Source organism: Eschscholzia californica, unplaced genomic scaffold, assembly GCF_041429995.1.
Source record: "Eschscholzia californica isolate CP2 unplaced genomic scaffold, dmEscCali1.0.p SCAF_6, whole genome shotgun sequence".
Lineage (NCBI taxonomy): Eukaryota > Viridiplantae > Streptophyta > Magnoliopsida > Ranunculales > Papaveraceae > Eschscholzia > Eschscholzia californica.
In genome coordinates, this window is record NW_028238483.1 from 29,790,518 (window position 1) to 29,801,724 (window position 11,207).

Below are 11,207 nucleotides of genomic sequence, written 5' to 3' on the forward strand. Positions count from 1 at the left end.
CCGGAAAATTTTCCGACCGGCCACCTTGCCGGAGAAGAAAGGGGTGAGTTGGAGAGAGAGAGAGAGGTGAGTTGGAGAGAGAGAGGTGAATTGGAGAGAGAGAGAGGGGTGAGGTGTAGGGAGAGATGAGGTGGAGAGAAAGAGGGGTGAGGTGGAAATATTTTTTTTTTAATGTTTTAAATTTATTATTAAGAAGGGTAGTAATGACATTTACCTGAAAATAGGGGGCCATATTTGAATTTACGAAAAAAAAGGGGCCATAAAGGAAGCTGGTCACAAAGTAGGGGGCCATAAAGGAATTAACTCTTTCTTTTTAAATAATGTGGAACAGTAGAATTAAGCTACCTACTTTTTCGATATTTACCATTATATTTAATTCTCGTATTAACCATATATGTGCCCCATTTTTTGAGATTATCAAAACCAAGTGCACAAATGAATAGGGAGGTGATCTAATACATCAAGCTTACATACTTACAGCTACAGGGACGTGTGGTGGGAATGCAAATTGTACGCCATCACTGGCTCCTCACCACAAGAGCCCGCTTTGTTCAATTTCATAATCAGGCATATGTTTATAATAAGTGTATCTGAGCGAAACAATTAATATGTATATAAAAGAAAAGAGTCGACAAATTAATTTGTTGAGTTAGTGTCTTTGTGACCGAATGACAACCACTTGTGGCCAATGTATTGCAAATTGAGTGAGAATTCCTAGAGTTGTTTTTAGTTTAGATATCTCTCGATTCTAATAGTTATTTGTGAAAAGCACAAATTATGGGAGATAAGTATCTATAAAATTGTCACTCACCTCAATCAAATAAGTTAAACTTTCCATCCTTAATCTTTATAATTTTCTATAGTGTGATACTAATTAATGTTAAGAACCAAACCAGTAACCTAAATCAGAGCATTCATCCAGCTCCTTTGACAAGTTCAGTAGTGCAAACTTGTAAATACATACAAACATTCAATATAATATCCTTATCATAATTTGTGAATTGAAAATGATTTTTTTTCCCAAACATTTTTTATTTTATTTTTTGTTAAAAGATTTTCTTCCCAAACATAATGAGGAGAAATGGAAGTCACATTACACGTGTTTACTAAAGAAGGTCGGACAGTGACTCAATACCATCCAATCAATGTCAATAATCATTGACAGTGACTAGAGGAGCATGTGATTATCTAGGAACCATTCACCCTAGATGCGTGGTCATTCTTATACGTGTGATCCCATTTAGACACACATTTTCTCATCGTGTTCTAAATCTCTTCTGAATTTTGATTCATCCCTCTGCTTTATCTACATTTCTTTTTTTTGTTGAACAGTTCCATCTATAGACTCCACTCTCCAGCTGATTTGTTTGAATTAGATTCACGTCTATCGGACCAATTCTAAACATACGTCGATAGTAATTTCAAAACAATTTGGTTACAAAAAAATTTAGATAACTAATTCTTACGAAGGTAACTTTTACAGACTTTCATAGACAAAATGTTCCGTAGATATTTCGGATGACTTTTTATAGACAACATGTCTTCATAGACATTTTGAAAACATTGATTTTGTAGACAAAATGTTTTTATAGACATTTCAAGACATTTGATCCATAGACAAAATGTCCTAGGGATAGTCATTTATTATTTTAATATTATTATTATTGTTTAATCACATGAAATAATATATTTGTACTAACATTTCAAATATATATTTTTTTCGACTTTTGTAGACATCTGTGAATATTTGTGGACATTTGGTAGACATTTATTATTTTAATATTATTATTATTGTTTAATCACATGAAATAATATATTTATACTAACATTTCAAATATATATTTTTTTCGACTTTCGTAGACATCTGCGAATGTTTGTGGACATTGGTGGACATTTGGTAGACATTTATTATTTTAATATTATTATTAATGTTTAATCACATGAAATAATATATTTATACTAAACATTTCAAATATATATTTTTCGACTTACGTAGACATCTGTGAATATTTGTGGACATTTATTATTTTAATATTATTATTATTGTTTAATCACATGAAATAATATATTTATACTAACATTTCAAATCTATATTTTTCGACTTTCGTAAACATCTGTGAATATTTGTGGACATTGGTGGACATTTGGTAGACATTTATTATTTTAATATTATTATTGTTGTTTGATCACATGATAGACTTCAAATGTCTCTTGTTTTTTGAAAGACATTTTGGCTTCCAAATTTGTCCCAAATCCTTCACAAAATCCATCAAACTATGAAGTCCACCAAAGTCTGAGACATTTTGGAAGACAATCGAATGCCTCGGACTTTCATAGACTCTCAAATGTCTGGATTTGAATGCCTAAGACTTTCGTGGACTCTCAAATGTCTGGATTTGAATGCCTCAGACTTTCGTGGACTCTCAAATGTCTGGATTTGAATGTTTCGGACTTTCGCGGACTCTCAAATGTCCGCGAAAGTCCCAATCCAATACCCCCCTAAGTTAAACAAGAATTCATTAAAAAGAAAAGAACATGGGCTATTTTGGTTTTTAAATACTCACTTATTTTTGTGCGGGTCTACTTCAATGTATTTACCTTAACAAAAAAAATACTTCAATGTATTTCATATTTGTGATTCATGTGACATCGAATCCTTGTCTATTTAGTTTCTTATCATTTTATATATTTAGACTTTCCGCCTGAGAAAATTATTAATGTCAATGGACAGTTCTGACTTAGTACTTGTCTTATTTGATAACGTTTCTCACTGGATACATTTCATATCCACACACTTACATTTCTAATGAAAACGATTAGAATGCAAGGGTGATATGGCCCAATCTTTTATGACACCTATATCCCAAGTTTCTGTCACATTCAATTTTGATGTGAAATTAGCCCACCCACTACATTTTCTCCTACTCAGTCCTACTTGGATTCCTATATATACTCCAAAAAGCAACATCACAATGTCTCATAATATAGTGGAACAAATTTTGTAAAGAATTCTGCAGCCAAAAGAATAGGAAATCCTAGTAATTAGTTACTCTATCCTTGCGTAGAATTCCTTCTCCCATCAACAATATAACATACCACGTGGCACACTCACATCGCTGGAGCATCAAACACACATTGTTTTCTTCCATTTTTTTTCCTAAACCAGGTGGAAAAAATCCTCCGTCCTTTCGAAATCTTTTCTTCTTCCTCTTCTTCTTCTTCTTCTTCTTCTTCTTCTTCTTCTTCTTCTGTGTGGGAAAATGGGGCCAGGATTGTTCTCTGACATCGGGAAGAAAGCCAAAGGTAAATTAAACACAAATCTCTACTTGTAATAATCTGAAATCTGGTCTAAACATCATTAATTTATTCTGTTTGATGTCGTAGATCTGTTAACAAAGGACTACACCTACGACCAGAAATTCACCGTCGGAACTTACACCAATGCCGGAGTTGTATGAATCTATTCCTTTCTCATCATTATGTTAATATTCCTTTTCAATTTCTTCCTTTCTTTTTTTCTAGCATTTCATTATATTTTTATTGTTTTCATTATACTATGATTTATCTTTTTGTTTATTTATGTGTTAACTCATTTTTTTGAAGAAATTGTGTTTTTTTTTTATGTAGAGAGTTGTGCTTAAATCAGGTCTGATATGATTTTAGACCTCTAATTTATACCCATCTCGAAAAGAGGATCCCTTGTGTCATATGGATAATGATGATACGAGACCACGTACCCAGGTCGGGATTCGGGCCGAGCATACTATGTGGGTTGTTATCATTTTATAGTCAATTGATGCTGTCCTATTTTCGAGCTCAGCTTAAGTACAATCTATATAACACATGACATAGGTTTTGGTGTCATGTCAGAACTTTAGTTTATAAATCTCGGTCGTCCAATTCTTTTATGTAAATCTCGGTCGTATATATGTCTATCTATTATATTAAAACAGGTCAGTCGGTTATCCAGGGGATAAGTCTGACCGTCCATTTTATTTTGGAGATTTGGTTGGGAACACATCCGACGGATGATATAATTTTTGTTTATGTAAATAGACTACAAAAAGAAGGGTATCTATGTAAATCAACTAAAATTAGTTAGAGTAAGAGTAGAAAAACGTGGGAGGATGAGAAATTAGTGGGGAGAATTGATCGGTTTTTTTTATGAAAAACTTCCCAAAGTAACTACTTCGAAAAATATATAAGTAGGACTCTTGCCAGATATCTTTTCACTAATAAATGTAAAATGGCTATTCAACAATATTCTTAACACGACGGCGAAGCCAAAAGGGATCTACCGCGTCCGTAGGACGCGGTGGGAACCTAGTTAGTGTATATAGCTTATCTGTAAGCTATCTATAACTTATTCAAATCTTCCAAACTGATATGGCAAGTGCAATTCGTTTCCACCGTTTCAGGCCCTTACTTCAACTGCAGTTAAGAATGGAAGTCTCTCTACCGGTGATGTTGCTGCACAATACAAGTATAACAACACTCTCATCGATGTCAAAGTTGACACTGAATCAAATGTATGATTCTTACATTCTTTTTCTCTTTTTTTCTTTCTATCTCTGCCTAAAAATTTTTCTTCTTTCTAATAGTAATTTTTTTTTTAGTTGAAGATTTTTAATAGTAATTAGTAAATACCTTTTTGTCGGCAGATTGCAACAACCCTGGCATTTGTAGATATCATGCCATCTACAATAGCTATTGCTTCATTCCAACTGCCCAATTATAACTCCGGCAAGGTACAGGGACTTCGTCTTCTTATTTTTTTTTTCTTGAAAATGTAATCAATCTCGTAAATTAAGCTGTCATTAGATATTCAGACCGCACTCACATTTCCTATTTCAGGTGGAGGTGCAATACTTTCATCACCATGCAACTTTCACTTCAGCCATTGCCTTGAACCAATCTCCTGCACTTGATATTTCAGCAACCATTGGTACCCCGAGTTTTGCTTTTGGTGCAGATGCTGGGTATGATACCAGTTTTGGTGCTTTTACGAAGTACAATGCCGGGATCAGCGTTACAAACCCAGATTACAATGCTTCCATTATTCTGTAAGTTTTCCCATTTTCAGCTTACAACAGCAAATATGATACTAATGGTTATCCTAGTTCCTCAGCTAGTGAAAACTGAAGAAGGGTCTGATCATCTTCTTAGGGCTGACAAGGGAGACACCTTGAGTGCTGCATATTTACACTATCTGGATTCAGCAAAGCGAACTGCTGGTGTAGCAGAGATAGCTAGAAGGTTTTCGACCAACGAGAACACATTCACGGTGGGAGGATCATACGCAGTTGATCCTTTGACAATGGTGAAAGCGAGGCTTAATAACCACGGAAAGCTTGCAACTCTCATGCAGCATGAGCTCAAACTCAAGTCTTTCCTAACCATCTCAGGCGAGTTCGATACCAAAGCCTTGGAGAAGACTCCCAAGTTTGGACTGGCTCTTGCTCTCAAGCCTTGAATTTGAACATTATCAACAATGATCTTACGAATTCTGGAATTCATTCATCTTATTGTTTTCATTGATGGTTTTGAAACATGACACGGAAAATAAATCTCCGTAGTCAAGTTTACTTCATTTTGTTTTCTTGAATTTGAATACTTCCGCGGATCAGATTTATTGGTTGAACATTGTACTGCTCCATACTTATTTTTGCGGAGACATTCCATTTTGCAATAGCTAAGCTTTGCTTCGACTTTTTTTTTTGGTGAAAAGATTTGCTTCGACTTGTGTGATAAACTTTTATTTGCTCATACTTCTTATTTGGTCATGAACCGGAACCAACCTAAATTAAGCCAGTAACTAACAAAAGAATACAAAAACAAGTAATATAGACTTGTAATTACAAAAGAAATATTTTCATTAGCTTAGCGTTTGTTTTTTTTTTTTTTTTCCGTTGTATAAATTTGACTCATCTAAATCTGAATCTTCTTGATCAAATGGACTTACTACAAATCCAAATCAGTCATTCGAACAAGTCATTCTAACGAGTCAGACATATATAAACACGAAGAAGATCATACTCGAATTAATTCAGAACTCAAGTCAGATTTCGAGATAAAAACAAACACCACCACACAAAATTAGAGATCAAGAACTAAGTGGTTTCAATTCAACTTTGAAGTGAACTTGGTGGCTTAAACTTTCTGCTCCATTTAAGCATCAATTCATCAATTTGAGCTTCCATTCTAGTACCCTTCCCTCCCCAAACTAACATGTGAGCAAGGTCTTCCATGGATGACCCAGTGACTTCATGGACGACCTTGAACCCCATTCTCTTATAGAACTTCACCAACTTTAAAAAAACAAAGAAGACAATCATTTGATGATTTGAACATGAAAATCAAACAAAATGGCGATCAAAGTAGACGGGTAGAAAGTTATTACCTTCGAATGGTAAAGATCAGAATCATTAATGGCAAGAAGTTCAGCTCTTGTACAACCTGAATCATAACCATGGCGAATTGCTACGCTACCAAGAAATAAACCAATTCCGAATATCGATTTCTCCATTTCCTTTGTCTCCTTTCTCAATCTGATAGAATCCAAATGAAGAAGTTTACCTCCTACCCATACCCTTATCATACCTTCAGCTTTTCCAAGTTCTTTCTTAGTTTCTAAACTACTAGCTGTGATTCTGAAAAAGGGTCCTAGTGTTTGAAGCTGAAGGTTGAGTTTCTGTGACTTTGAGGAATCCATGATTTCAGACATGGTTGCTGGTGTGAAATCAATACCCTTACTGTATTTCTTCTTCCCATCTTGATTAATAATACCATCTTTATCTCCAGTTATGGTATTTGCAGTGAATGAGAGAGAAGAAGAAGATGATGATGAATTGCTACAAGTGATTTGAGTTCTTCTATGTGAAATAATTTGGTTAGACAGTGTGGGTTTGGCAGTGAGGGCCATGTGAGAACTGCAACTAAAGCTTCTTCTGTTAAACTCTTTTGGTGATTTCTGGCTAAACTTAGACCTATCAAAAAAATGGTGGTGTATTGTGGTACACGTAGGTCAGATAATGACTATCAAAACTTGTTGATAGGGTTGGCTGTTATTTGGCCAGACACCACCGCATGGCTCCAAATGGCGCAAAATTTTCACATGACATCAACAGGACGTTAGCAATTCTGCCTTCTCGAAATAGCTTTTCGTTTGGAAAATTACTCTAAAGTATTGGAATGTGAGTTCACATATTTGTGTGGCAATACAAAATGATAGAGTTCGAATTTTACGTGCATATCCCACATCGACTTGCACTTTTTATATGCCAAAAAAGGATAATAGGAAGAAAAAGAACAATTAGAATGTCAACAACTTTACACAAAACTAAATCAAATCTACTACATTTAGTACATTACAAAGGAAACATCAACTCAGTACAATCAACAAGGTGGGCCAAAATTCAGCCAAAATCTAAGGTAGACGACATGATTCCGCCCAATCAATCGAGAGAGAGAGAGAGAGATTAGGGCAACATTCGGCCGTTCACTTCGGATTTTAGCCCAACTTTTCGGGTAGACTCTCATTTTTCCTTAATATAAACACACATACTAATAAACTAGTTCAAACTCTATTCATACATAAGTACACTAAAGGTCCTAGACAGAGAGAGAGAGAGAGATCAGACTGAAGCATAAAGATTGGGAAGAAAGGAGAACCATCTGAAGCCACAAGTCCAGTTATCAGGAAGAGAAGGGCATTTGGGAAGCCAATGCCAAGTCTGTCTAGATATCTTACAATACAAAACCTCAGGCCAAGTATTACAACATATACAAACCATCCCTCCATGGAAGAAACAATAAACATGTTCATAATTATGATAACAAACCGCCATGAATTTCCTGCACATCATCTCTGGTAAACTCCCCACTTCAACCCATTCTCTCCTTCTTCCTTCATCATCTCTCATCATCATCAATTCCCATAACTTCATACTTCTTGAAATTCCATGTCTTCCTACTCCTCCAACTAAATACATCTTCCCTTCTCCATTACTCACTAATCTAGCAAAAGTTAGCTCATTTGGAAGTTCTTCTATCATTCTCTCCCATTTCCCTGTCTCAATTTCAAAACCCACAACTGAAAAAGGCTCAGGACTTGTAAAATACAAATACCCATTAGAAAATACCCCTTCTTGATGAGAATTTCCTTTTAGTATTGCATTAGAAACAGGAAATTGACTCCACAAATGGAGTTTAGAGTCGAAAACGAAAGCAGAACTTGATGACAGTACAACGATCTTGTATCCATACGAAGAAGGGATTAGAGTAACAGATTCGAAATTGAAAGAGTGGGTTGGGAAATCAATGAGTTTTGTTGCTCTAGCAAGGAGATTACAGATAAGTAAAGATGGTGAGTTGAGGAGAGAAAAACAGAGGAGACCATTAACAGAGGAAGAAAGAAGACGGGTAGGTTCAAAATTAGAGGGAATTGATAAGGAGAGAGATAAGATTCGCCAGTGAGAAAGAAACGAGTCGTAGAGAAGGAATTGGTGGTTGAATTGTGGGTGAGAAAGTAAAAGAAAGGAAGAAGAAGAAGAAGATGATGAGTGTTTGGATATGAAAACAGGAGAAAAAATGAGAGAATTGAAGTGTTTACAAGTGGTACGAAGATTAAAGAAAGTTTTGAGAGGAAGAAGAGAGAGAATATAGTCTAGAGTTTCATCTGGCAATTGACTCCATATTTTTGGATCCATTTCTTCAAATGAATAAGTTGTTGCCATCCCTAAAAGTCAGTCTTTCCTCCTGCAAACTGGGTTTTGAAAAGAGAGAGAGAGAGAGAGTCAAAGAGATAAGAGCAGAAGCCTCATTGAATAGATAGATAGATCTAAAAGAGACTCTTATTATAATTTTACTTAGGGAATACGTTACAATTTGGGACCCATTAGGCCACCAACTTGATCTGCTCAAAGTAACAAACTCTGGTAGCTCATAATTTAATGGTTATTGATGTTTGTAAGTCAGATGATTCAAAAGAAGTGATGAAATCTAATACAGTGTGATTGGGTATTGATTAATCATCAATATCCCTTCATAAAACCCTAAACCTTTAGTTAGAAAAATAGACTTGTCAATCTAGTGGTTTGGTTGAACAACCCTTTCACAATTGTTGAATAGTCCCATTAACATAAAGAAATGGAAACCTTTTTCATCCACCTGAGACACCAATTAGACCCTGGAAGAATTTTTGAACATCCCAAATAGGGAGGAGGTGTAAACAAAGTGTTTGGATGGAGGTGTAATGATAGCTCAGAAATAACAAGAGTGGTTGTGCAATGAGCTAACTTTAGGATGAGGAGAGAGAAAGAACAAAATAAGAGCAAGACATGGTTTTAGTATTCTAAGGGTTTGAGCAACCAACTCAAGGAAATTTGAGTTTACTTGAATGTGATGCCCACAAATTCCTCTGCAAGAAACTATACCTCAGCCATCATATTATGCTATTTAAACAACACCTAGTACATGGAAGAAGTGAATCAGGGTATTTCAGAAATATGAATGTACAGCTCTAAGCTGATTTATGGCTAGTAGATGTAACACTTCACACACAAAATAGTGTAATCAAACCTTCTAAGAGTCTCCTGCCTTGAAGGTATCCTCGGAATTTGCTTTCGTAGCGTCCAAATGCCATTGCTAATGCGCGAGAATATACATTTTACAGCCAAAGGCTAGGAATACAGGTACCCGATATTTTCAAAGACCTATAAACTTGTTCACTATTCCATTGTTTGAAGAGGCAACTAAAACTGTTTGTTTTGTAGATTATTATCTAAGACTAGTATGAATTCCCAAGTTTCACATATATCTTAAGTGGTTAAGAAACTACGATCACTTGTTCCCACAACCTTTTTGTTAATTTTGCTGCAATCCAACTCAAAACCAATTGACAATTGGTAATAACTCAAAACCAATTGGCAATATATTCTTGGTTACAAACTATCCCTTTCTCATGCGGGATACCTTTGCACGCCCCTCACATTTTGTATTATCTGAGCCTAACACGTGTATTCTATGAAGAAAAAGTTGGGATTAATCCCCGAGTACACCCCGACTACTCCTCAGTCCCCATCTTGCCGACTCGACTAGGAGCCAAAACCCTAGTCTCGTGGAATTCCGAGTAAATCCCCGACTCGGTCCGACTAGGACCGAGTTGACTAGTCGGGCCAGTCGGGATTATTTAGCTGACCTTTTTTTTCTTTTGCTCAAATCGACAAAGGTGGTTTAGGATTTGCTCATTCGGCTTCTTCACCCTTCCTCTCCCCTCTAAACATCATTATAACTAGATTGAAGTAATTTTGAAGTTTTCTTCATCTCCAAACAAGATTTCAAGTTTCTCTATCTTCTCAATCTTTTTTTACTATTTCTTTCTAGAACCCAGATTCTACTCTTTTTCTGTAAAAACTCACATAAATGTTAGTTTTTAGTGTTTTTTCATTAATATTGTAGAACTTGTTGATATTTGGATGTGTGCTTCTTACGGATGAATTTGTAGTGTTTATACTTCATTAAGCCTAAATACTTATATTTATACTTATATATAATTATATATACAAAATTGACTATATATTTATATTCTACTACTAGTCCCGTGTAAATACGAGTAGTAGCGACTATGCCTAGTCCCCAGTCCGCCGACTAGTCCCCCTTGCCGACTTTTCCAACATAGCGTGTATTTTTTTTCTTTTCGAGAAACGTGGAGCACGTGTGGCTTTTTCAATCCAAGAATTTAACATTTAGGTCTTCTCCACTCATTACCAATTAGTTTTAAAATGGTATCAGAGTTAGGCCCGATAGGTTTAAGAACCACACGTGTTTAACTTCACCAAAAAAAACACGTGTTGGTCTCAAAAAACCCCCACATGTAAAGTGGCACGTGAGAATAGTGTCACATGAAAGAAGGGCGATTTAGTAACCAAGAATATAATGTCTAAATTCCTCTCCCCTCGTTGTCAATTGATTTTGACTTGGATGACCCCCACTAACTTAACACCTTTTACGATCCTAACTCATCGATGATGCCTAGAAATGTCATATCTAGATACCTAATGAACTACCATATAAGGTTTAATTAACATGTTCACATGTTAATTAAGCATCTGAACTTGAATAGATGGTCAATGTGCTAACACTTATATGAGCAAACTAGAGAGAACTGAGCAAGTAATTAGCATCTTAAGGTAACTATAATAATTAGA

The 11,207-nt window shown here is 35.5% G+C and overlaps 3 protein-coding genes across 3 annotated transcripts; 1 reads left to right on the forward strand and 2 right to left on the reverse strand.

Moving 5' to 3' along the window:
* The first annotated feature begins 2,974 nt into the window (after positions 1 to 2,974).
* Positions 2,975 to 5,746, forward strand: LOC147533349 (mitochondrial outer membrane protein porin 2-like). Its single transcript, XM_086650216.1, has 6 exons — positions 2,975 to 3,303; positions 3,385 to 3,452; positions 4,419 to 4,529; positions 4,662 to 4,748; positions 4,855 to 5,063; positions 5,167 to 5,746. Exons 1-6 carry the CDS (start codon positions 3,261 to 3,263, stop codon positions 5,471 to 5,473), a joined length of 825 nt encoding a protein of 274 aa, XP_086506342.1. The 5' UTR covers positions 2,975 to 3,260; the 3' UTR covers positions 5,474 to 5,746.
* A 109-nt stretch (positions 5,747 to 5,855) lies between these two features.
* On the reverse strand, positions 5,856 to 8,737 carry LOC147533350 (uncharacterized). Its single transcript, XM_086650217.1, has 2 exons — positions 6,401 to 8,737; positions 5,856 to 6,308 (listed from the first exon to the last, which is right to left on the reverse strand). Exons 1-2 carry the CDS (start codon positions 6,920 to 6,922, stop codon positions 6,126 to 6,128), a joined length of 705 nt encoding a protein of 234 aa, XP_086506343.1. The 5' UTR covers positions 6,923 to 8,737; the 3' UTR covers positions 5,856 to 6,125.
* Positions 7,329 to 8,735, reverse strand: LOC147533351 (Galactose oxidase/kelch repeat superfamily protein). The gene has a single exon (XM_086650210.1). It carries the CDS (start codon positions 8,733 to 8,735, stop codon positions 7,635 to 7,637), a length of 1,101 nt encoding a protein of 366 aa, XP_086506336.1. The 3' UTR covers positions 7,329 to 7,634.
* Positions 8,738 to 11,207: the final 2,470 nt, after the last annotated feature.